This window comes from Carassius carassius, chromosome 28 (assembly GCF_963082965.1).
Source record: "Carassius carassius chromosome 28, fCarCar2.1, whole genome shotgun sequence".
Lineage (NCBI taxonomy): Eukaryota > Metazoa > Chordata > Actinopteri > Cypriniformes > Cyprinidae > Carassius > Carassius carassius.
This window is the reverse complement of record NC_081782.1, coordinates 6,444,834-6,472,827: the sequence shown is the minus strand read 5'-3', so window position 1 is coordinate 6,472,827 and position 27,994 is coordinate 6,444,834. Positions and strand designations below refer to the sequence as shown.

At 39.8% G+C, this 27,994-nt stretch overlaps 1 protein-coding gene across 1 annotated transcript; it reads right to left on the bottom strand.

The window, feature by feature from the left end:
- Window positions 1-5: 5 nt before the first annotated feature.
- Window positions 6-27,654, bottom strand: irs1 (insulin receptor substrate 1). Its single transcript, XM_059514007.1, has 2 exons — window positions 23,773-27,654; window positions 6-973 (listed from the first exon to the last, which is right to left on the bottom strand). Exons 1-2 carry the CDS (start codon window positions 27,056-27,058, stop codon window positions 969-971), a joined length of 3,291 nt encoding a protein of 1,096 aa, XP_059369990.1. The 5' UTR covers window positions 27,059-27,654; the 3' UTR covers window positions 6-968.
- Between the last annotated feature and the right edge of the window lie 340 nt (window positions 27,655-27,994).

The window sequence follows — 27,994 nt, the reverse complement described above, 5'->3', positions numbered from 1 at the left end:
ATAAAAATAGGAAAAAAAAAAAAGAAATAAAAAAAAAAGTATAGTACCAAAGTATTTCATGGTTCTGTTTGGAAGCCATATACACTCTATATGAGATATATGCAAATTATATATATATAAAAAATAAAAAATATTGGGGGTGTAGTTCTGTTTGGAGGCCAATATAAACTCCATGAGATCCATGCTTATTATTACAATTGGACGGGCTGTAATGTGACCAAGTATGAAATGAAACATGGGTTTGACAGACATCACAGTGTGTGTTTGGCAGCATGAGGTCAGTCATGGCTCACAGTGCTGAAACACAGTGTGTGTGTAAACTCTTTCAAAAATCCTGAGGTGAGGTCGGGGTGATTGAGGTTGTTCGTACTGGGTGTATAAAAAAAAAGTCTAATTGAGATCTGTATAAAAACGTGGAACCCCATATGTAATTGAAATATCTGGCAGTACTGAAGGAAATGGGAACAATCAACACTGTTGGGGACTGTCGTACAAACCCAAAACAATATGGCTGCTTCGTAAAGCATCCCCGTACCAAAATTGTTGTACATTGGGTACTAGTTAGGTACCATCATTTACATAAATATTATTAATGTAACATTGCTTGAAAAACTACAACTACTACTGCAGTACCATTGCCCTTTACCTCAAAAGGTGCTGTTTTACCACATTTGATGGTAGAAATCGATTTGTACCGAGTTGGACAGTAATGTCTGAAGAGGTGCGCACAGTGAAAGTCCGGTTGTGACAGATTTATGGTTAGTGGAATCCAGCATTTGTGAGGTCTGGATATGTGATGTTATGAGGTCTGTTTTGTCCATATGGTTTTGGTAGCGTCCGGGTGATAATGTGGTTCTGGAAAATGAGGTTAGTGAGTTTACTGAGGTCCAGTTTTCTGAGGTCCGGCTTGTGGTGAACGGGGAGAGATTTTGAGTCTTGATGCTGAAGAAACGGCGGCTTTCTACTCTTCATTCTGGTGGAAAAAAGGAGAAACGAACGTTAGTCAGATGATCAAACACAAAATAAAACCTAAAAGCACTATTTAGAGTAGAAACACGCTGTTAATCTGCCTTTTTAGGAACGCGCTGGTCTGTAGCGCCCTCTCATACACTTAAACAAACAAATCCTCCCTTTCTTTGTTTATTTGAAAACACAACTCTTTCTAAGATCTCTCCTTCGGCCTGAGGAGTAACTGACCTTGCCAACGATTGATAAACAAGCATCATTGTTTCCTTGGAAACATTCAACACAGATTTGAACAGCCTGAGAGGAGCCAAAAGCTTTATGACATCATCGCTCGGCACAAATACAGAGAGTGAGCGAGCGAGCGAGCAAGACCTGATGCAGACAATCTGCTCCCTTTCCGTTTGCCTCTCTTTACCCATTCACAAGCTTATGTGAGCCTCATCCGAAAGTGGTGCTCCAGACTCCTGCCCTGTTCAATCGCACGTCTAATCCACTCAGACGCACACAAACAACTATGAGCTGTTTTCATTATATAACACTCTCACTGACTGTGATTAAAAGATCAGTACGTAGACAGTCAGCATTAGTGCACACACACACCTGTTCACCATCAGTTCTGACAAAAACAAAAAGGTGACAGTATTAAGACGTCACTCATATGTGCAGTGATTCTGGGCTTGTGATTGGTCATGACTTCAGACACAGGGTTTAAAGTCAACATGAAAAGACATGTGCATTTCTAAAATGTGATGTGAAACTGGATATTTGATATTTGAAACTGGACAACTTGTGTTGTTTTAAACTTGTAGTATATAAGGTGCAGTCACATTAACAATTGCTCTGTGAAATTTTAGAGGCTTAATCTAGTCATGAATCCACACAACTGGGAGTTTAAAATTAGGAGTGAAAAAGTTCTCCATGCAGATTTCATTTGTTTAAATTGGTATCGCAAATCTGTCATGTTTACCAACAGATCGATTCATTTGCCATGCAATTAAAATAAATAGGGACTGGGACTTTCAGGGTTCAAGACAGACATAAAAACACCTTATAAGCAGTGTTGGGGAAAGTTACTTTTAAAAGTAATGCATTACAATACTGCATACTCCCTAAAAAAGAAACTAATTATGTTACTTTTGAGTTACTTTTTAAATCTGGGCAGGGCTTGCTTGCTTGTTTTATAATATAAAAAAAGTTATTCTTTTACAAATTTAAAAGCCCTTTTACAACAAAAGTTAAACGTTCAATTCAATACTATTCATCAATATTAAAAATTAAACATGAATGTTTCATTGGATCATCGAAGTTCAGCAGCAAAGGCATTGGTTAATAAAATGGGATTAAATGAAATTTTTCTTTTCTTATTTAACACTGGTTTTATTTATTTTGAGGAATAGAGACGAGTAAATGCATGTTGACATTTAGTCTAGAACTACAGTATCATGTTCACAGCGCACACAACACCTCTGCACTTGATTTTTCTCAACATGGCAACGAGAGAGCTGTCAGTCAAGACATGGGAAACAAGGTGACGGGTTAATTAATTGAAAAAGAATGCAGATATTTCCTTCTAAATTAAAATGTAATGTTACCAATCAGTTTTTAAGAACCAATCAGTTTAATTTGTTAACAGAATCATTCAGTTTGTGTGAACTGAATTAAAAGATGCATTCAAGGTCCAACTGAAAAGAATGAGGTTTTAAGAGCCGCACAAGCTGAAAAGACTACTTCGATGGTACATTTGCACCTTGAATGCTCAACTCCCTCATCTATTTATTAATTTATCACAGAAGTCCAGAAAGTAAATTAGGTCAACTGTGACGTTCACTTTTACTAAGTTTACAAGTGTTTGTATCTGAGTGCGTATTCCTGTACAAACCGCTGCCCTCTTTCCATCCAGCTGACATTATTCTGACACCCGCTCTGCCCTGGAATACACAACCTCGCCTGTATCGGAGTGAGCTTATTTGTTTAGACTGGTCTGATGTTGTTCCCAAACCTTTTACCTGAAGCAGTCGATGCTTTGGACGCACTTTTTATGATGTCATACATGAAAGAGAACTAGCCATAACAACACGGAACGACTGACCTGATTTGTTATTTACTTTCAAAACAAATACAGCTTCAATTCCTCACTTAACCTCTGAAACCAATCCTGTGATACTTTTCCATTACTTACTTTAATTGCACACAGAAAGCAAGACAGTAGGCCCTGTGATTGAGCTGAGGACAAGTAAGCCCCAGCACGGAGCTCCACAGTTCCGATCAGGCCCCAGTTTAAATCTACGGGAAGGACCAGGCCTGAGCTCAGAGCTGAAGAAGCAGTGGCTTGAGACAAACCTCAGCTATAAATACAGCTGTGTGCAGCAGTGGAGCAGAGAGCCGCAGGTCTAATAGCGCAGCTCTGAGAACATGAAAGGCCCTTCTCATCTCCGCAGCAACCCCGACGTCAAGCGCTTTTATAGTGCGGCCATTTTTAGGGCATCTTTCCTCTTTACTTAGAAAACCAGAGAGATGGAGAAAATTGCAGAGGGTGAAATTATAAGCTGCCGGACTGTGCAAACATGTAGCGTGGGAAAAAAAAAAAAAAAAGAAGAAGAGAGGGAGCTCAAAAATGCCGCTCACGGAAGTCGCAGCATCCCGGAATGAAGGGGGAGGAGCTACTGATAATATTCAGCATTTCCAGAATTCAGATTCTAAAATTCTGTTCCTGGAATTAGTGCACTACAGTGGCCATGATATGTCAAACACACAACCATCTTGATTAGAGCCCGGCCGATATTATCGGCCGATATAAGCTAATTGCATTTAAATCGGCATCGGCATTTATAATGGCCGATGAAACATGAGAAACAGAGTCTCATGCTTCACTCATGTTATGGGTGTTGCACAGTGTGCCCACCAGAGGGAGCTCTGCAGCTCCAGAGTTAACAACAGCGCCAGAAGTCCACTACAGAAGAAAGTGATCAACTGTTTTGACGGTGAGTCTGTCGTTCGTCATGTGAAATGATTGTAGATTTAGTTCATACCCTGTATATAAAAACTGTGTGGTAGTTCTAGCTAACGGTCCTATCATTATCACTTCTAAATATTCTGTAACATCACTTACAGCCGCTAATGCATTGCTATATTAGATTAGCCACAAAGCTAATACCATGTTTATCAGTGGAAGAGCGCGAACGTTAATAGGAGGTCAAACTATAACGTTAGCGTTTAACTTATTCTTATTCTATTGCGGTGTTTCCCACATAATGACCGCGTAATTGGGCCTTTCACACAGTACGCGGTATGCACGGCGCTTGCCGCTGGGCTCAGCGTTGCCCTTCAGATACAATGCGATTTGCGCTGCGCTATGGCATAGGCGGAGTTTTAAAAACGTTTAGCGGGAGCTCTTTCATAGTCTGTTCCTCCTCCTTTCGGTCAGCAGCAAACATGTATCTGTCCCGTTGTAAGAAGCGAGCGATAGCGCTAGTCCTGCTGATGAGAATTAAGAGAGAAGCAAGGAAGAAGAGGCTACCCTCAGGTCCAGAGAACAATTTGGTGAATTCAGGCTGGTTACGTTACTCTAACGCTAATAGCTTCCTTTTTAGCAGGCCCCTTAAATGCTTGCTATTAACTTGTTTGAAGGTGGTTCTTCTCAAAATTGACAGCGGTGTGTTCATGACACTAACGTTAACCATTCAACTTCGAATTGATTCCGTAATCTTCCGGTAATAGTAGGCAAGACGATGTTTTGATTCAGACTGCACAAAGAGAAGAGGAGAAGATATACGGGTCTGTTGTGAATGTGTCTGTGAGAGCAAATATAGTGTAGTTACAGTAACTACAGTAGGTGCGTCAGAAATGATTAAACCAGAGGGGACATGTAAATAAATGTGAGCTGAACAAGCGCTTTTTTTTATTTATTTTTTTACATATTGTTTCAAAGCAGCTTTACAGACATAACAGGAAAATGTTGAAATAATATTGTTAAATATAAGTAGGTAATACCTATTGCTTGACAAATAAAAAAATATATATATATTTCTCATTTTTGCCTATGTAGGAGATCCCAGTTTATTATTATTATAATTCTAATGATGACATGAGTAATGATACATGGTGATATTATTAATACACATGCTCATTCTTTCTCCGTCTCTCTTTCTGCCTACAGATGGCTGAAAAAGGTGAATGCTGTAGCAGCAAAGTGTGGGACTACTTCTGCAAATACTTTAACTTTAGTATTATAATTTATTTACAGTACACACACAGACTGTTAAAACCAGCTTCAACTGGAAGAAAGTAAAAGTGTTAAATGTTTAAAACCAGACTGTTTTTTGATCATTGAAAAATATATACTTTTGATGTGCAATTGTTTAGTCATTGAGACTGTAATCTAAGGCTTTTTTTTTAACATAATCCATTCTGGAAAATGGTTTATACAGCCCACATACATAGAACAGGCAGATATTTTGCTATTGAATGTTGTGTAAATGCAGTTTATAGGAAATGGGTCTAATATCCAGATTATTTTTCAAATCAAAATATCGGCTTATAAATCGGCTCTTTTCGAGTTAATATCGGCATCGGCCCCCAAAAATCCATATCGGTCGGGCTCTAATCTTGATGTCAAAAAAAGACAAGACTAAAGAACATAAAGGATTCCAGTGTATGTTGCATCACAAATACAGATTCATTTTGACAAATTGCACATAAAGACCCCACGTTATGTCCTATGTTCAATGATTTGTCCAGGCAAGTGTTTACTGGTTGAGTTTTTTATGTTTTATTTTATAGAAACTGCTATGGAAAATTTCCACTTGAGTTGCCAGACATTTCACACATATAGAAATCACAGAATAAACTGAAATGCAAAAGTAATATCATGACTAATATGTTTTATCAAAAATGATGGATTCAATTATAAATTTACTGAAAACAAATTAAACATTTATATTTCCATATAAAAAATATACTACCAGAGCTGGGTAGATTACTTTCAAAATGTAGTCCATTAGTGTTGTCACGGTACCAAAATTTCAGTATTTGGTACCGATACCAGTGAAAATCCACGGTTCTCGGTACCAATTTCGGTACCAAAGCAAAACACAAAAATATGCTAATTAAAAAAAATATAACTTTTTATCACTAAAAATAAAACCAATGCCATTCTTTATACTTATTTACAATTGTGTTTAAAGTTCCTCTAGAAGTAATATAATTATGAAAAACAGTAAACAAGTTTCACCCAAATTTGATTTGTCTTTTAATTTATGAAATTTAAACACATTTTATTTTTTGTTAAATAAAGGGGATTTGCTATTAAAATTAAAACATGGAAGAAATATTTTTTGATTAATTTTTAATTAACAGTAGTAGCAGTATCACATACATTTTACAAAATAATAGTAATATTTCTAGCACAATGCCTTTATGTAAAAATGAATTTGTAATGAATGCATATTTGTCATTTATCTGAACTTAAGACTGGTGGTGATGCTTAAGACATTTTTGTTCATTGAGGGTTTCTGTAAAAAAAAAATAGTAATAGATCATAATTATTATTATTAAAAGATAACAATACTACTAATTCTATTACTAATTCTACTACCATACTAACAATATACAATGCACTATGGATTGATGAGCTGCTGGGTTCATGAATATTAATCACGTTGTCTGCGTTCGGTCGAACTGATTTGCTGAAATCAAAATAGGGACGGTAAAAGATGAGCGCCAGCCAATGAAATTGCCATTTGCGCATTAGCTCCGCCCACTACCGGAGAAACCGGCACATCTTCTGCCTGTTCGAAAATATGAATAATTCTAAATGAACTACATTATTTTGACAGGAGAAGACAACAAAGAATATAGTTTACATGTAGCATGTCGATTCAGCGTGGTAAGACTCTCGCTCTCTCTCTTTGCATGTGTGAGAAACAGAGCTATCAGCAAAGCGACGGCGAGTCGTGCTCCTTCACACAGAGTTTACAGTTTGGCAAATACCATAGACAGTAAAAGAGGCAACAGATGTACTGTGCGTCCATTGAGATGAATTGAAAAGTACAGATCGCTTGATGGAGAGAGAACTCTGAAGCGCTCAGAGCTCAGCGAGTGTAAATATATCTGCGGCAATCTTATAATAGCCTCGAACACACACACACTGGCGAGTAAAATCTAAGAATTTATTAGCCAATGGCTAACAATAGACATAATTTACTCGCCCTTAGTAAAATTTATTCACATATGCGAGTGATTTACTCGCAATGTAGAGGCTGTTTTGACGGTTTTCCGTGAATACCTTTAAATTGACACTGGTTTTACTCAAATGGAACGGTAAAATGCTTGTGAAGTGACTCAGAACAGTTCTGGTGATGTTGTATGTCCTCATTATTGCAAGCGTCATGGTGCTTCAGTCTATGTAGTAAACAAACCATTCATTCATCACACAGAGACGCGCAAAACATGCAGGATGCAGATTTCAACCAACTTTTGCGGCTTAACATTTACAGATACTGGTCCATATGGAGATTTGATTTGATTTATTTATGCTAACCTTGACAAATTCCGTGACTGTCCATATTAAAATGTAAGTTTCATTTTCATGACTGGATTTTGAGATTCCGTCCGCGTGTTCTGCTTTGCGGAAATCATAGCGCTGTATGCATCCAGAACCAGGTTTGAACGGGTCCTCGGTACTACCGGTACTTAAAGAAACCTGGTACCGTGACATTTTAATTTTTTTAGTACCGACTTGGTACCGAAGTACCGGGTCTTTTGACAACACTAAATGAATGCATTCATCACAAATTCATTTTTACATAAAGGCATTGTGCTAGAAATATTACTATTATTTTGTAAAATGTATGTGATACTGCTACTACTGTTAATTAAAAATTAATCAAAAAATATTTCTTCCATGTTTTAATTTTAATAGCAAATCCCCTTTATTTACCAAAAAATAAAATGTGTTTAAATTTCATAAATTAAAAGACAAATCAAATTTGGGTGAAAATTGTTTACTGTTTTTCATAATTATATTACTTGTAGAGGAACTTTAAACACAATTGTAAATAAGTATAAAGAATGGCATTGGTTTTATTTTTAGTGATAAAAAGTTATTTTCTTTTTAATTAGCATATTTTTGTGTTTTGCTTTGGTACCGAAATTGGTACCGAGAACCGTGGATTTTCACTGGTATCGGTACCGAATACTGAAATTTTGGTACCGTGACAACACTAGGTATGACAAACAGTAGGATCTTTAGAAAGGACAATTTAAAAAGAGAAAAATAATTAGGGTGAATCAATAAATTAAGAATAATTTACTGCCATAGTGTGAATATGTAATCATGTAATCCATAAAAATGAACTGTTATCTGATTATGAGCATTATAAAATGTAATCTGATCCAATGATTTTTTTTGTAATCCAGATTACATGTAATCAGTTACTACCCAGCTCTGTATACTACACTACTGTTCAAAAGTTTGGGGTCATTATTATTATTTTTTAAATACTTTTATTCAACAAGGAGACATGAAATTGACCAAAGATTTCTCTAAACGTGTAATATTATAAAAGATGTCTATATCTATATGTCTATATCAAATAAACGCTGTTTACCGGAATAAATATATATATTTTTATATTACAACAGGAAAAAGTTATTTTGATTTATCTTAAATTATAATAAGAATAACATTTTTAAGTAATAATATTTCACAATATTAGTTTTTACTGTTTTTTAGGCTTGAAAAACACCTTTTCAATGAGGTAAAACCATGAGTGTCACAAAATTTAATTACAAAAATTATGATTGTGTCCAAACAGGTAGACCCACACCAAAGCACCGTTGGTGTAGCTCATGTTATATAAGCTCCAAGGGGGCTACTAAAACATACTACAACTCCATTTGGTGTTGGTATTGATGCAGATATCTCACACCACACCTTTAACAACCCCTTACACTTCAAGGTTTTCCATGATCAGGACTGTGGGAACCCTGTGGGACTGTGGGAATATTCAGGTCTCTTTACAGTGCTGATAATAATATCAACAGCTTGACTTTCTCAAAGCTGGGACGTGTGCCTTTTCCATGCCTCTAACATATTACATGTATCACATGCATGTGTTAAAATAAGCAAATGTAATAGAAGCCAGCATTACAGCGGACTGTAACGTCACACACACTCCCACACTACAGTAAGTTATCTGCACACTCATACAGCGTCTGCAGAGGTGGGATTTGGAGCTTTACTCTGCAGAGAACCTTATAAGGCCGCGAGTGAGGGGTGGTGCTCATCTACCATCAGCTCAATGAACTAACGTCATTCAGCCTGTGAAAACACACACACACACACACCGGCAGACTGTGCCAGGACCCGGGAGAGCAGGGCCATTTTTAGCCCGCTGAAACTTCCACACACATCCATCCCCACTCACTGCGAGGGATATGGTTACAGATGTGTGGCGCAGTGAGTGCTGTGATTCGGCACGACTGACGTCAGTACACAGGTCGTATTCGCTGAGAGAGAACATTTAGCGCCGATGCCAACACACACACACACAAACACACACACACACACACACACACACACACACACACACACACACACACACACACACACACCAGGCTCTTGATGAATTCAATGCCAGACTTCTGAAGTGAGAATTGCTTACTTAAAGGTATAGTTCTCCCAGAAATGCTAATTGTCATCAATAACTCACCATCCTGTCATTTCAAACTCATAAGACTTTAGTTAATTTTCTAAATTAAGGTATTTTTAATAAAACCTGGGGAAAGTCTGGTTAACCAAAATGTTAAAGATACAAAAAGGTTATAAATAGGAATGAACTGATATATTAGCCAATAATCGGTAGTAAGTATCATTCGATAAAAGCAATTAACTGTGAAATAAAGTTATTTCAATGAAGCCTAAGAAAGTCCAGGTAACACAATGTAAAAGATCCTAAAAGGTTATAAACAAGGGTGCACTGATATACTGTATGAGTCAATAATCAGTATTGGTCAATAAAAGCTCAGTTCTAAAATTATGTTCACTATTGGTCATCGGCTAAGTGTTTAAAAAAAGCTGGTGATCAGGGCCAATTATATCCTGTCAATCTAAAGGGGGCAGAAAAATTTGGCTGAATGCAACTTATGTGTGAAAAAATGTCCCTTTTTGTAAATTTATAGCTGCTTTTAAGTTAATGCAATAAAGTAAAAAAAAATAAAAAATAGCTCAGTTAATGCAGGTTCTATTTGACGGTATGAATCACCCAGAATCAACTATAGATCACAATCGGAAGTTATTAAAAGCACTCAATGATGTGATAAACATTATTAATTAATGTACATTAGAAGTGCCGGTATTTGGTAATGTGATACATCATGGTAATGAATATGCATGATATTGTTAACGTGGCCACTTCTAAATACCGTGAAAAATTATATATCACAAATTATTCAGAATTTGGAATGCATTGAGAATAATTTTCCCATTAACTGGTCAAAATGCATAACACCGCTGTATGCTGCTTGAAAGACGTGTTTGTGTGTGTGTTCTGATGTAAACAAGCACACATGAGAAGCACATGGGGGAACACGTGATAGACGCGCTGAATGAAAGCACATTCACTCTCTGACAGCAGATGGCGCTAAACTGCAGAAAATGCAGCCGTTACCCTGGAAACCCCATAAATAAAGCAGCTGCTCTACTTTCTAAAAAGTATTTAAATAGATTTGAATAGCCATTCAGATTTGTGGATTTGCTGTGTTGTTCATCACAGCTCCATATACTTAAATATTTAGACTTAATAGGCTATTTATTTTAACATTTTTTTTTATTTCAACTTATTTTTCCCCATTTTAATCTGAACTACAACATGCCCAAGATATTGTCTGAAAGTGTTTTGATTCTTCATTGTTCGTTCACACTTTACATTAGGGCTTCATTACTTAACATTAGTTAATTTATTAGTTAACAAACTGTCAATGAATAATTCTTCTGAACATTCATTAAACTTAGGTATTCCAATATTTAATAACACATTAAAAATCGAACGTTGCAACTGTGTAAAATAATGAGCTAATATGAATCAAGACTTGTATGAACTAGCAAAAGGCAATCAATCGTTTCGTGCTCATTGTGAAAGCAACATTTGTCGGCAATTCATCTTGTTCACATCATTTTTTAGATGTGGCATTACAGAAAACTGTAGCCATTAAAGATGTAAGAAATTTTACTTAAGTGCGCATCCGATGGACATTCTACTATGACCATGGGAAAGGACTTGTGAAGTTATGCAACTGACAATGTGGGGTCACATGACAACAACAACATGGTGAATGTCTGGATTAAATTCATGCCATATAGAAATTTTTTTTTTTGCAATTATTTATTCAAAACAAGTATCCATTCAAAGAGTATGAGATTTTGGATGCAGCCCATATGTATGCGTCATTCATTGTGTAAATGTAAATAAAAGCCTCAGTGTAATATTGCATCATATAATGAAATCATATCTCTTTACAGGATTTGGATTAAAGCGCTCAAAACATATGGATTCATTTTACGATGCATTTAGAACCTTTTTTAAGTTTTAGTTACCTGGACTTTCAGTGGAGGAACAGAAACCTCTCAGGTTTCATAAAAAATATATTAATTTGTGTTTTGAAGATTAACCAAAGTCATATGGGTTTGGACCAACATGGGGGTGAGTAAATCACAGAATTTTCATTTTTGGCTGAACTATGTCTTTAACACAATCAAACCACACTGACAAACCTCCACTCATACAGTCATAAAACAATGACTAGGAACTTCCCGACTACTGGAGAACTTCACGTTCTCACAGCATTGGGGGAGAAACCACATGCAAGACCACATCAGAGGTTTCCACAACACACCCTAAAGTAACACACCTATGCGGAATTCAGATGCAGTTGTCTACTGGAGCAAAAACTGATATAAGGAATAAATCAAAGGTTGAAAAGATCCCAAAACAAAATGGGGATTAAATGTTGGTGTTTGTGACAAGCGAACACAATGGTGTGGCCCGTTTTGGGGGCCAGTGAAAAACAAATCGGCTGTATCAGCTCTGTGTGTGTGTGATGTGGAAGAGACAGTGTGTGCCAAATACCATTCCCTTTAGCAAAGGAAAAACTTCCATCTCCCACACACACACACACACACACCAGATGTTTTGCCTACTTCAGCAAGTTGAGACACACACTTGGTTTCTCCTCCCCTCGCTGCCGCACACATCCTAGGAGCAGTAAACTACAAGACTCAAAGCAGATTTTCCCTCTGCCCAAGATGGCCGTCAACTGCTGGCCTCTCTTGATACAGATGTAAGGTGAAAGTGGCTGTTGCTGTTCACTGTCTCTGACTCCTCACATTATCCCAGACGTGAGAAATGGCGGATCTTCAAAGAACTTATCAGAGGAGACTAATGGAGACCCACTTCACATGGCTCACAAAGGCTCTCTTGTGTTTGGTCACACTTTGAACATGTTTACATGTCTTGATAGAAGTCTTTTAGAGGGGGAGGAAAGATATGACTTATGACCTTCACAAAAATACTATGGTAAAACAAAGTTTTTTGTACATGGCATACAGAATACCGCTGTATTACCATGATATCATGTCCAAAAATCATAGTGTTTTTGCACATTAAGTACCATATAAATACCATGGTACTTGAATCCAGCAAATATATAGTTAAATTAGTAAGTTTAGTTATATATCAATGTAAAATTCAATTTCCATCACTTGACTATGGTATCTGCTGCCACTGCACTTTTTCTGTAAGGGAAAATACTAAAAACTAGATTTTTTTTATGACATGTTCACACAATGATTTTACACTTTACCATGAAAAAAATACTTTAGTATAGGCCTATATAAACATTCAAGGATATTCCCATTCAATGCCACATAATGCTTTTTTTAATTTGTAATTAATTTATTGACAGATTTTTTTTTTTGTTCGGCATCTGGGGATTGTCAGTTTATCTGAGTGTCCAGTGTTCCTCATCTGGTGTCCAGTCAACTGCTCTCTGAGTGGTGGTAGCCAGTCTCTAAAACTAGACTTACAGTGGTTTAATGGTTCTATATCACAGCCTATTTAAATCGTAATAATTTTTCACAATATTACAGTTTTGTTATGTATTACTGATTATCAAAATGTGGCTCTAGAGGCATTCTTTTAGAATTTTTTTTATAAATTCTTGACTGTAATATAACAATTGTGTTAATTACCAAAAAAAAAAGTATCATGGTTTTTGGGCATAATGCCATGGCTATAACCACTACCAGTGTGGGACAAGAAATACCATGGTATCTTTAAGGATGTTTTTTGGAAGTACTATGGTACACGAATACATGAAACAAGCAATATCTAAGAACTACAGTGTAACCAAATGAAAAGGGAAGGGAAAAAAAGTATTTTTGGTGAACACAGATGTGAGAGAGAAAGGACACGATGAGAGAACTTCACCTGACAGGAATCAACTCTCAATCCATGACCTTTCATTAGAAACTCAGTGTCCCTGTTGACTCACTCACACATTTAAACGTGATGTGCCCTTAAACAAAAGGCGACTGACAACAAAGAGCTGTAACACACAACTCTAAAACTGTGTTACACAGAAAAAAAAAAGAAAGAAAGAAGAAAATAAAAGGCAGCCCATTTGAGACGCAGGCATGCCTGAGCGGACTCAGTTGAGAAACTTTCCACTGCGCTCTGACCTCAGCGACAAGGGCGCTCACGCTCACACACACACACACACACACACAAACACACACACAAAAGACACACACAACAAATCCAAAACTGACAAAGACAACCTATAAGCACTCACACAGTACATAAGCCTCCCTGTAAAACACATCCCAGAACATCTTCCCGCTTCATGCCAAGGACATATTTACCGCCAGAAACGCAAACACAAACAAAAACAAATGTCAGTCAGTGAGTTTGCCACAGCTTCATTTGGATGGCGTCTACTATGTTGTTGTGGGGAGAACTGAAAGGAGAAATGATTTACCGCCCTCCTCTAAAAGCAAATATAACGTCGTAAAGAAGAATTCGGAGTTGTAAATATCACACATCACCTAAAACAAGCGCTCTCGCTCACACACACACTGACGTCTTTCCTGTCATATCGTTATGAACTCTCTGTTCTTGCATTGGCCTTGCCCCAACCCTGACCAGAGAGAGAGAGAGAGAGAGAGAGAAATAAAAAGAGGAGAGCGAGTGTGTATGGTTGGGGTGAAGTGAGGACATGAAGCTGACGGATCCAACTGGGCCATGAGGAACTCATCCAGACCAACGGAGCTGGGCGGAGTGGAAGAACAGTACTGTTTCTCTCTCTCAAACACACACATGGGCTAAAAGACAGTTCCAATGTACATAGACTCAGCACTTTTGCTCAACAGAACGAAACATAAATATAAGACACATGGAAACACATACTATGGATGTCATGATGGTACTATAATATCAGTAGTCAATGCAACTGCAAAAACTATTATGCTATAAACAACCATTAACAAGCATGAATAAATAATAATAATAATTTTAGTATTAAAGCATTGAAACATTTGACATCCTAACTAGAGATCGACCGATACGGGTTTTTTTATAGCCGATGCCGATGTTTAGAGGTCAGGGTCAGCCGATGGCCGATATGTGCTGCCTATTTTTAGGGCCGATATCTTGAAGTTTTCCTCTTCATTTGCATGCTAAAATATCACACTAATAATAAGTGGATGCACAACATTTCTAAACTTATCACCATTTTTTGAGCACTGACTTGAACCATCTCTTGAATCTTAATTTTGTGCACTGCACGGTATTAAAATAAAAAATTTATCCAAAGTTAACTAAACAAATCAATAAACTAACCAAGTATTAAATATATAAAACAGGTTTTATATATATATATATATATATATATATATATCAATCATTTACATAAAAGTTTTTGAGCATTTATCAAGTAGAATTTTTCAAGTTTGTTGGAACATAACTGTAAACTTAAATATACATTTAAATAAATACAATTTTAGAAATAAAAATCAATTAAACTGAAAAATATAAAAAAAATTTATATATAAAAAATAAATAACAGTAGTGCTGCAAACACACTAAGTTTGCTATAAATGACACAGAACATCTAAAGTGCATTCTAATTTCAAACTTACATCGCAGTCTGTTCATTATTAAAATAAAGTACAGTCAACCAAACATTCACCTGACACATAGCTTCCCGTCCCCCTGGACGTCCACCCTTCTGTCGTGTGCGCAACAGAGGATGCTCGGGATAGTTCATCCACAACTTTTTTCTTCTCCTGTTCATAAAGATCTGGCACAATCTTTTCGCTGAAGTGGGTGCGCGCCGGGATGTCGTAACGTGGCTCTACACATTGTCACGGTTTTACACTCTAACCTCATCCTTCATCATTATATCTGACAGGGAAGCCAAAATGCGCGGGGCGTTCAAGCTCCTCTGTTCCTCCGCTCGCCATGACCACTCCGCGGGTCACGTGTGTGCCGAACCAAAGATACTGATCCGAACGGATCACGGGTCAATGATGATCCGTTGCACCACTACTATAGTGTCATTTGAAAACATTGCAGTTGCGTTTTAAAATACAACAACGAGCACCACGAAACCATTTAAAGAGACGCATTCAGTGGTCTCCTTGACGGGAAACGTTCAACAGAGTAAAATGATCTCAAACGTATGGCGTTCTCTCTTCATTTTATCAAATGATCATAATCACATCTATTCATTTTACAGTCCTGCTACTAGCATTTTATTCAGACTAAAACCCCTTTAATTTGGGTGAGAAAGCTTTTTTTCCAAGTGGCTTTTGCACATAATAATAATACCGCTGCAGACGCATTTTGCAGCATTATTAATTGATCGTTAATTTAAACGACGATCATTGAAATTATCGAATATTGACATCCCTAAATACAAATGAGTTGGATGGAAACTGATTATTGTCTGCATCAAACCATGCTTCCGAACAAATATCATTCACCGTTCTGGGCAGCTCCAGGACAGCGGTCTCTCCGTGCACGGTGCTGTCTGTGAGCGGGGCTGAGTAACGGAGCCCTCAATCACGCTGCAGTGTTTGTGAGCTGCCAACTTCTCCACCCCCTTTACAGAGTGAGATTCTCTGACTACCTTTATCTCCCAGGACTGTTGTTGATTCTTCCAAAAGTTTTGGCTTGGGGTGCTTCACATGAGGCTGCAATAACACAGGGCTGCCCGCCGACGTGCCTGACTTTAAATCGGCGCTACTAAACACGGATATCAGCCGATGCCGATATATTAAAAAATTACAAATATCGTCTCGATATATCGGTCAACCTCTTATCCTAACATGTTTTGGTGGCATCTTTGGAGCGAGCACATCTAGCGCTGTCAAAGAACAAAGCCTGCTCTATTAAAGCTATTGATAGAGGAGGTTCCACTTTCGCCTTGTCAGTCCAGACATTGTGATCTCCTAAAAACAGACACCTATGTACGTGCCGTCCAAGAGACCATACCATTCCAGCTTGCGGCCGGCACCTACCAGTGCCTGAAAATGCAAAACACCCTGCTTTCATTCACCCATCCGTCTGGCCGCACAGTCGGTTCAAATGGTTGTCAAGCATTGGTGGAATAGTGGCACGGATCATTCTCTTCTAAAACCCATGGCTCACGTCCACCTGTTTGATGCCAAGTCCCATGGTGGGAGCATGAACACTCTGATACCTGGCCAAGCTCACCACATCCTTCCGTTCCGATCCTCACCCTAAATAGTCAGCAGCACATTAGCAGTGTGAGTACTCTGTGTGAAATTTCTGACAAACTTAGACGACTTTGAAGAACAAAACGGGATGAAGGAGTTCATGTGGTTCTATATTTGGCGGATAAAGCTAAATGCAAAGCTCTTATGTGGAAATGATACAATAACCACATAATATTCAACATTAATGAGATAAGCGAGATGAGTAATAACATGGATATTTGACTTCACAACACCAGATAGAAAAAGAGATATTTTGTTACTTTTATCAGCCCTTTGGAAAAAGCCAAAAACTTTTTGTTCTCCACTTACGTCAATTGGAATGAATAATTCACTTAAAATCAAAATCCTGTAATTTCTTTCTCTGCCAAAACTTCTGCTAAGCTCTTTTCAAAGTGAATGGGAGTTTGAAAACGGATGCTGTCAAGCTCCAAGAAGGGCAAAAATACACAATACAAGAACCATAAAACATGTAGTGCATATCGAACCTTATGAAACCAAACAATGTCTTTGTGAAGAAAACTTAAGCCATTTTAAGTAGTTCATTCAATCATATCTAGTTCTCAAAACTGACATTCATATATATAGAATGCTGCAGCCATGATGTCAAAAACCAGAAGTCTAATTGTCCATGGGTTCCCTTGAGATTTTCCTATGGGTTTTTCATTTCATGTGAAATGAGGTCTGCGGTAAACAATTTAATCATATTTGGATCTTTTCTTGTGCCACAATCTGCACACACTCGCACTCCAAATGTTTCTATGTCGTCATTTATTAGAATCATATTTTTTTTTTTTAAATATACATATCCTAAAAATTTGAGTTTTCAGTATGAGTGTGTGTAATTTACATGTAGACCAATGTCAAAGTATCATCGATTTATATTTCCCAAAGAGCTTATTTCGCTCATGGATTAATTGAAAAACCCCATTATAAAAACCCATAGGGAAATCTTGAGGGAACACTCAAGGCCAAAGTATACATTTGTTTTTACATGTACACAAGGGTGACGCAAATTTCATCACCTGAATAGCATGCACGTACTGTATGCGCACAATCCGATTTTTGTAAATGCGTATTCTTTGTATCTTAATTTCTACTTTCTTTCTTTCATATAGGTCATATGTTTGGAACATCATAAATGTTTAAACATTTAAAAAAAATCAAATTTAGATAACTAACTTTTTCCATTTAAAGGCAGTCAATACTAATTCTTAGCGATTAGTTACATGCAATATCAAATATGGTTGGGCGGATAGACGATGCCATCATCCATTGTCTATGTTGCGCCGACATAGTGATGCCCCGCCCCTTTTTGAATGCACAATCACTTTTTCATTTCACTATCACTTCGCGATTGCACATACTCTGTTTATACTATGAAGCGGCAGCACTTACCATACATTTTACAAGATTATATGTTTGTCAGTGGTACTGAGGATCTGGAAATCATTCGCCATCATCCTCAGTCATCTCTCCTTACAGTGTAAGTGTCTACACCGGACTCTAAAGTTGTCGTGTGTAGCGCAGGGACTGTATAAAGATTTGCTAAAGACTGTCTACACTGGACGTGACAAAGCAACCGTTGAAAATCATCTGAATTTTTTGTCAGAACGTCATAAACAGAACGCAGTGGCAGTTTACTGTCAGGGATTTGTAGTGTCATGCCGTATCACATCCAGAGTAGACAGCATCTCTGATTATAATGAGTTCTATTGACTGATCTCTATACAGTACAATGAACCTCTATTATAGATCAGTGGTTCTATATTATTTTGTCGCGCCGTGCCGCTTGCATCCGGTGTAGACACGGTTTTAGGAATCATTAGTTGTTAACCCTTATACGGATCCACGCTTCGGGAACACCTCCCCTAATTCCCCTGCCGTTGCCACTAAAAACTCCACCCCCCCAGCTCGCCCCTGTCGATGTAATCTTCCATCGCGATGTTTTACAGTAGACATTGTCCGATGCCAAATTTGAAGACATCGCCCAACCATAATATCAAATACAGAACTATTAAATCTAAAGACAAAAACAGTATGAAACTAAACAGAACTAGACAGACTAAACTAGACAGAATTAGAATAGAACACTTTAAATATTATAGATAAAGAACAGAGGAATCCATGCATTTCACATTACTTAAATATTTGTCATTTCTGTTGGCATGTGTGCTCTGAGCATCTGCTAATATTTGACCTTGGGTACTAATAGCCCAATTTGTATGAACACACATGAGAGCATTTACTCTATGTCCTTAATGCTGAAAGGGATAGGTTATGCCTATTAAGCAAACATTTTACTTGCTGCCTTAAAAGCAAAAACAAATCCTACGTGCTATATGGATTTAAATGCCAGGGTCGTTCTACATGAAACACTGATTGGAGAATTTCTGGTTCCCCTTATACACAGCCTTGATCAGTTAATCTCTTAAACCCTCCTTATTTCTCTCTCCTTCTCCTGCTGTGTGCCCCTTCCTACCTCTCTCTTTACTTCCTCTCCATCCCTCCATATCTCTGCCTGTGTCTACTTTAACAAGCGGCTCTGTAAAACAGGCACAAATGCTGCTGTTACATTCCAACCCTGGAGCTACACACACACACACACACACACACACACACACACACACACACACACACACACACACACACACACACACACCTACCTCTCATTTCCCCGTTCACACACATTCCAAGGATCTCATCAAAGAACAGAGCACCAGACCTGCCAACCTCATGCCACTACTGATGACCTCGACAGTGTGATCTCTAATATAGCCGTTTTTTATGAACCTGCTTCCTGCCTGATCCATCTTCTCTCATGCATCAACTAGAGATTTTGATGAATTTCCATATTAGGTTGTTATTTTAATTGATGATCTATCAAGTTGGCATTCATACAGAAAATTAATTGCTAATATTGCTCAATGGTACTAATTTTATCAACTTAAAAACATTAACATAAAATTACCATTACCAATAGATTACTGATTTTGAGGAACAAGTGAAGAAATCAACCATTACTTAGCTTCAAATTAATCAATGATAATTAAACAATAGCCTGAATTCAACTGAATACCCATGATTCCTCTGATCTGATCCCAGAGCTCCGCCCCTAACCGATCACAATGCTGCACAATACTTGGCACTTCAAACCTCCTAAAGGATGCAAGAAAAGGGAGGGAAAGACAACAAAGAGGAAAACGTGGTTGAAACAGAGCTAGAGGGAAAAGGGGACAAGAAGCCAGTCTGCAGGGTGACCCCATCATGGTGGCCTGAGGTGGGCAGGGCTTCTAATCGTCTCACTCTGACCAAACCCACCGAAGAACTCGGTCACCCCGCCCCACCTCACCACTGCCCAATGGTAATGCGGCTTTCTGAAGCCCCCGGCATCTCAGTCTGTGGCCCCTTAATCCACTGTGACATGGGGAAAAAAGAGCTGCGGCGACAGCGTAACCATAGAGATGGGTGGCATAGGCGCGGAGCCACACAGGAGCATGCCATGGGCAGAACATGTGCCAGAGGCGGCAAATTAAATTAGGTACTGGAGCTTTTAGATAGACATCCTGGCAAAAATGCAACAACACCACATGCAATAAATGCACCAAAAATAACCCCCACACCAAGAAGTACGTCACAAAATGCAAAAGTACAGGTGAAAATAAGCACATTAAGAGGAGGTTTTTTGTTTCCTGCAGATGATGTCCACATCATCACAGCTCTTGTCTCCAGAGGAACACAGAGGGTTTTACTACGGAGCACACACACACACACACAAACAGACACACACACAGGGCTTCCCAGAGTCAAAAAACATTGGTTACGCAACACTGAAGCCCCTGTGTTCGCTCTAAGCCTCCTAAATATGCCAAGCCAAACTCGACACACACACACACACACACACAGCGACCAAGTCAAGGAAGCATATGAGTGCAGGTTTTTACTAGGGGTGTGCACGGATAGTCGAACATTCAAATATTCGTTCTGCTCTAATTATTCGATAAATAAAAATGATATTCGAATTTCGCAAAAAAAAAAAAAAAAAAGTTCACAATAAAACCTAATTTGGTCACTTTCTGTGATTCTCCATGGCATATTTGAAGATGTATGCAAGTAAAAAATAATTAATGAATGAATAAGGGACCGTTCACATATCGCGCCTAAAAACGCGCGGAAAACGCTAGGCACGCCACTTTCTCCTTCTCCAAAGCGCTCGGGCAGAAGCGCTCCTGAGGCGTCTGCCGTTGCGAAGCAACAATGACGCGCTTCCTCCATGAAGACGCGGAAATTTTAGCAAAGGATAAATGGATTTGCAGCACAAAAAAAAAAAATCGCTTTCAGTAGCTCTGCTACTAAATTTATTTCAAAATGGCAATCCATATACAGCTATGATCAGCTGTTCCTTCATCTTGGCTGAGCTTTCAACGTTGTTACGGGAAAGGATGAAGCTGAATGGTTAGTTCTTGTCACATGACATGCAGTGCGCTTGCGGCTCTCTGAAAAGTTGAGATGTTTTTAACTCGATGCGGTGCGGACGTGCCTGGAAAAAATGAGCGAGTTGCACCGTGTGCGCATCGCGACCGCATCGCTTCCATTATGAGCGCGCATACCGCGCGCCTACATTGGAAATAACGAACTTGAGAGGGCAAAAGATGCGATATGTGAATGGCCCCTAAGAACTGCAGTCTTCTACAGTACTTCAAATATGCCGTGGAGAATCACAGAAAGTGACCGAATTCAAGAACATTGTTGCGGCATCTCTCAAGCAACGAATAAACACTGCTAACTTGGAGAATGCAGTGAAAACTCCTCTTCTCACGTCTGCCTTAGACCCTCGGCATGAGAGAAGTAAGAAGAAAAAAAACTTTTTTGAACATTATCAGAACATTTTCCTTGATGCTAGTGGTGCGGATGCAGCCGCCGTCACCAACGATGAAGAGGATGCAATGCCCACTCGTCGGAAAAGGCTGAGCCAGTTCTTCAGCAATGATTACAGAGTCCAGCCGAGATGAGTGGGAACAGTTCTTGCTGGAGCCATGTATTCCACCAGATGAGGATCCCATTCAGTGGTAAAAAGAAAACACGAAGCGCTTCACAAAACTTATTTGCTTAGCACACCGTTATTTGTGAGTCCCGCCAACGTCTGTGCCGTCAGAGCGCGTTTTCTCCGTGTCCGGCCTTATTGTTAACAGATTAAGGGAGCCGACTTTCCCCCGATCATGTTTACATGCCCGTGTTTCTTAACAAGAACATGTAAAACAACAGAAAAAAAGCAAAAAAGATTTGCTGACAGTTTAAAAGTTTCAAAGTTAAGTGTAGGCTACGTTCTACAATAGCCTAATTGCTGCAGGCTGCTTTACGTTTTTTCTTTGTTCACTTTTTTTTTTTTTGCTTTTAATCTGTACTTTTGTTTGTTTGCACGCATTGTTAAAGGTTTTCAGCTACAAAACACGACGTGTAATGTTCAAGCTTATTGTGTGTAAGCTTGTTTAAAAACAATAAATGTTGCTGAAAAATAACGTCTGTCTCATTAAACTTAATTTAAATAAACGAATATTCGAATATTCGTTTTTTGTGAGCTCAAATATTCGAATGTGATATTTGCAGAAAACGCCCATCCCTAGTTTTCACCCCATCAAAACAACTGCTTCCTTAGAACACACTGGGGTGAACTCACTAAACAGTTGCGCAAAAACAATCTGAAAGAAATGGTAATTCTGTCATCACTTACTTATCCTCATGTTGTTCCAAACCTGTATGACTTTTTATCTTCCGCGCAACACAAAGAAGACATTCTTAAAGATTCTCAGTGTTATTAGACCCCATTGAAAGTGTATGAACAAAAACTGTTTAAACATTCTTCAAAATAGCTTTTGTCTTCTACAGGAGAAGAAAAAAAATCATACAGGTTTGGATATTACACAATTTTCTTTTTTGAGAGAACATCCATCCCTAACAATATCCTCAATTCTTTTTGTGGAAAACATAAAACCATTAAAGGCTAAAACAAAAAAATCATTAAATAATTGTCTATAAATAAATTTGCACTTTAGTGTCCACCACGGTTTATGCCATATTGAACATTTGTGCTGAAACAGATTACATCAAAAATTATGATAATTAAACTGATCACCAAATCATTAATACTGCTAGACTGAACACAAATGAATCTCTGAATCTATCCTGAACAGATGGTTAATAGTAAACATAAGTTAATGGAAAAATACTATCAATAGTAGTAGCATTATCATCACTTGTACAACAAGTTTAAATGCATCATGGGAAACCCACACTGCTCTGCTAAGACTTCATATGCAAACTTTATGATACACACAAAAAAACATTTCACATAGGGGAAAAAAAGAGAAAAATAAAGGAAGGCCAAGAGGGTGGAAAACCCTTCACTCGCTGAAGGGCAAGTAAATAAACTAAAACAACGATGATACAGAGTCAGCCAGGCATGACACACAAACCCTTGGGCGAAGTGGAGAATGCACAGTAGTGGCAGCTCTGTAGACTTCTCACAGCGCTTGATTAATATCAAAGACAACTCTGAAGAGTTGACTCACACACTAAGTAAACTTCCATTCAGGAAAAAGACATCCTATAAGCTGCTTAGTGACTCACAAATGCATATATGTGCTGTTTTTTCCTTTTGTCGCATCGGGAACAAGTGTAGACATGCTAACCCTTTCTGCCTCCATTCACAAATATGTCCATTTATCAGCCTGAAGAGGCCCAGTCATCATGGGAGGGATTCTAAACCCCCTTAGCTCTCTCCTAAGATTTCAGAACGGGATTTTCCAGCAAAGACTCAAACTACACAGATAAATGGGGGCTGATTTTATAAATAATAACAACATGATATGCACATTACCTATTAAATATTCTAGACAGGCATGATAACACAAAGACACTAAGAAATGTATAGCTCAAACATGCCAGTACTCAAGAACACAGCATTCTAAGGTGCTCTTTTTGATAACCATTCTTAAACAAGCACTTGGTCTTACCTTCTCTGCTTGTGAGATTCCCTCTGGTCTCATCTGATTTCGGGAAGTTTATACTGGCGTAGGCACTGAGCTCTTCTATGCCTTCGACAGCTCCCAGCTCCACTGGCCGAGATTGGAACGCATTCCAGTCTGGAACATGCTGCTCTCCATTCTGCACCAGATCCAGATCGATGTAATTCAGGCCGTTCTGGTCATGGTTTGTTAATGTGGGAATTGGGCCTGAAGTGTTTTCCCTTCGTCCATTGGTTACTGTAGATGCAGGTGGACCGGCAGAAGCAGCAGAGGCCTCACCGGGTCTTAACCACACATTCTCGAAAGAGGCGGAGCTGTGGCGCTTCACATCACCTGATTGACAGGTGGCCGACGTGTCAACTGTCCCTCTGGTTGCAGTAGAAGCAAAAGTTTCTGAACTGTGTCGTCGTCGACCCTGTGGGTCAGCCCGGATTACTTTAGCCCCTTGGTTCCACCCAGAAGTGGAGTTTACTCGTGTGAATGCACTTAGACCTGACAAGGGGCCGATCAGAGCTTGTCTTCCTGGAACACCACTTAATGTAGTCACATCATGATTGGGTGATACAGAACAAGGAGGGGCATCATCTGCATCCGGCAAGGCCTCGGTCATCAGCATCATTCGAGCATCTGGAAAGCTAGTGCAGGATGATAATTGCATGCTGATATAGTCACGGCTACATATGCTCTCACAGGGCAGTGGAGGGGAGGATACAGAGTTTGATGGAGTGATTATGGCATAGTCCGAACCGGAAGTGGAAATCTGCATTTCTGGGCACAAACGCCCAGCTTGCCTCGACCCCAACTGCATGTTCATGTACTCCGATGATGAAAGATCTGATGGGGCCTCAGCATCCACTTCCAATGATGCCAAGCTCGCCGAAAACGCCTTGCTGTTGAATTCAATGTTGACATACTCGCCAGGACTTTTGGGCTCTGTGGGGAAGGGACTCTCACGTGTTCGTGGAAGAGTACTTGCTTTGCTAGCGTCCAGTGACAGCCGTGTCGGACGTGTCAGCCTCCCGTTGCCCTCTGTCCTTTTGGGTTTGACAGCAGACTGCTGCGATTTGCCTTGACCACCCAAGCTGTCGCTGCTTGCTGAAGACGAGGAAGAGTCGGCATACGCCAATCGACTTGAGCCCAGTGATATCCGAAGAGGGCTCTGATCCTGCTTTCTGTTGGCGTGTTTGAAGGAGCGGGGCAAAGAGAAGTAAGCATACATTGGCCTGGGAGGATCTTCTACAGGGTTGAAAAAACAGTCTGGAGGCGTGCTGGTCGTTGAACAACTAGCCGGGGACATGTTTATGTAATCTCCACAAGATGACACTTTACCTTCCATGCTCTCTATGGAGAGCTTAGGGTTGACGCCATTAGTCCAGATCTTGCCATAGTTTGTTGTGCCATCTGGAGAGCAGCTGCCACTTGGTGACATCATCATGTAACCATTAGAGTCAACATGCGAGTGTTGCCGGGGGTTGATAATTTGCTGTGGTGCAGACACACTTTTTGGACTCATGGGCATGTAGTCACTGCACTTCGCCATTGGGGTCGCAGGCGCAACTCCAGGCAGCATGGGCATGTATCCGTCATCTTTGTGATCTGGTCTACTGTGGTCTTTAGCTTGTGGAGTGTCTATACTTTCCTCTGGGTATGAATGTGTTGGCATAAAGAAGTGCCTGTATGTTGACGATGATGACGATGCAGAGCGGCTTCTTGAGTATGTGGGCATCATTACAGTATATTCCTCCAGAGAAGTAGCAGATGATTGTGAGGGAGTTTTTTGATGGCACGGAGTTGGCGGTGATGCACCAGAAGAATGCGTTCTCTTCCGGAAACATTTCTCCAGCTCGGGCTCATCCAGTCTTGATGGTGTTTCCCTGGATTGGCTTCGCGATTGGCTCCCGGCACCAGGAAGTGAACCAGGCTTGGCCATGCAGATGTAATTGTTTATCTCCTCCTCTCTTGCAGGCGGCGTGTGGCCAAGCGAGTCTGGAGTCACACTACGGAAGGAGCTTCGAAAGTCACATGGGCTGGATCCATATTCATCCGAGGAGATGAATCCGCCATCACTGGGCGATCCAGATATGGAGGCGCTAGAGCGGCGTGGAAAGAGGCAGTCAGATGTGGATCCATGGCCGCTGGTGCTGCTGGAAGACAGGCTGACAGGGCTGATGGCTGAGGGGGAGCACCGTGAGGTGGGCGTGGGGATTGATCTGCTGTGATTGAGTGGCGGGTGAAGTCTGGAGGATCCACCCCTGTGTCGCTGCGATTGAGGTCGGGCTGTGCTCGGACTGCTTGGACTCCCATCCACAGACGCCGGCCTGGACATGGTGCCCTCCCCATCACTGGACGCTCTCACTCTGAACGAATGGCTGTGTTTGCCAGGTCTAACAGGAGAAGTGGTCGTCACACTCTCTGCCCGAGAGCGCCTGCCCAAGCCAACTTGACTTGGGGGAGGATTGTTGTTATGATGCCTCCTGACAGGCACTGAGATGGGGTTTGAGCAGTTGGAAGATGACTGACTTTTGCTGCGGGGTCTGAACTCCTCACTCATGGCTTTCATGGCTTCTAATAGAGTTTCATGCATGTTCTGAGCCACAACGGAGTCGTCCACTTGCATCCAAAACTCCCCGGGCCCCGTCACAGCCGATCTCCCGACTTCAATGAAAAAGAAATTTTCAGAGTGACCACATCTTCTAATGTTCATTAACTGCAGGACCACAGCTGCCGCATCAGAATTGAGTTTCACAAAACTGATAGTCTTATTGGTGAGGCATAATCTGTAAACACCAATCAAGTTCTTTGTGTGACCCAGACCCTTTGGTTTCAAAATAACCTGCCAAACCTCTTTGAAGGCAGGTCCCGGCGTGGCTTCGCCGTAATTATCCTCGCCAACTCCGCTGGCCGCGGCAGTTTCGTGGACCTTACCTCTGTTATGAAGATCAACCAAGGTTTGATACCACGACTCCTGCTCTACCTCGCTGTCAGCAGCGATGGCGAAGTACTCATCCTTGGTATAAAGCGCGACGAGATGTTTGTTTTTAGAATCCGCTCTTTTGTTGATGTTAAAGCAGTTCTCCAGCGGAATGGACCTTTTCGGTGCTCCAGATTTATGTCTCCACTTCTTCTCGTTTTCATAGTACTCCAGTCGGGACGGCCCGGAGGCGCTCGCCGCCCTCAGTACAAAAAACCTTTTGTGCATGCTTTTGGGTTTCCTTAAATAACCCACCTTCTTCACGTCTGAAAAACATCCTTGCTCCGTGGTGGGGCTTGCCATGGTATAAAAAATTAATTATAGAAAAACTGCAGGATCTAAAGTCAAAGCCGTATGCATGTAATCTTCGCCAAATGTGAGCGCGGAGACAAAAATAGTTCCATTTAGAAAAATAGCACTTTAAACAGGTCACAATTGTGCACTCCGTCAAGAGCTTCAATTATAACAGTTCATCGATACAGTAGTACACTAGATATTTTTTCAGCAGCATTACATTGTTACAACTAAGTTTAAATAATCCATCGGACATCCTCAAAAATATTGCAAGTACCGGGGAGCACCAAGTTTAAACACAAAACAGCAAAAATTACAAAACAGTGTCCTTTTCAGTCCGGAGATCCGAATGCATTATCAAAACAAGCGCAGTCAGCAGCGCACGACCCCATTTACCCGAGAGATCAAAGCGTTGTCTGCAAAAACCCCAAAAGTGCAATTACACAAAGCACCGACGCAAAGTGTGCATCTGACCGTTATTTACAACGGAAACGTACCAAGTCCGTTTGAACCGCTGCATAAGTTCCTCCAAAACTCGCTGAGTTTTCTCTTTTTGCGATGCCGTAACAGACCAAAACAAGGAACCGCTCGTGTATATTTGTATGGAGGAGTTGAGACTGGGGGTTGCAGCCTAGCTTGTTGCGATACAACTAAGAATCCCGCCCCTTTTGGAACTGTCCTGTTTGATTGGAGGGATCTAATGTCAATCATCATAGGGGGCTGTGAGAGACGTGTGATTCAAACATAGTGGTGGGATATTTGATTCTCCCCAGTTACTCGATTCTTTTGAATTAGTTCACTGAAAAGATTCATTTTCACTGACTGTTTCAGCGAACATTTCTGCAGGATGCGTCGTGAAGCCAGAGTGATTCGTTTATTTAAAAGATTCATACAAATGATTCGACCACGAGCTACACCACTATAAAGTTTAATTTAGAGGCGGTG

Coding starts and splice junctions, on each gene's coding strand:
- irs1 (XM_059514007.1), bottom strand. CDS start 27,058: ATGGCAAGCCCCACCACGGAGCAAGGATGTTTTTCAGACGTGAAGAAG.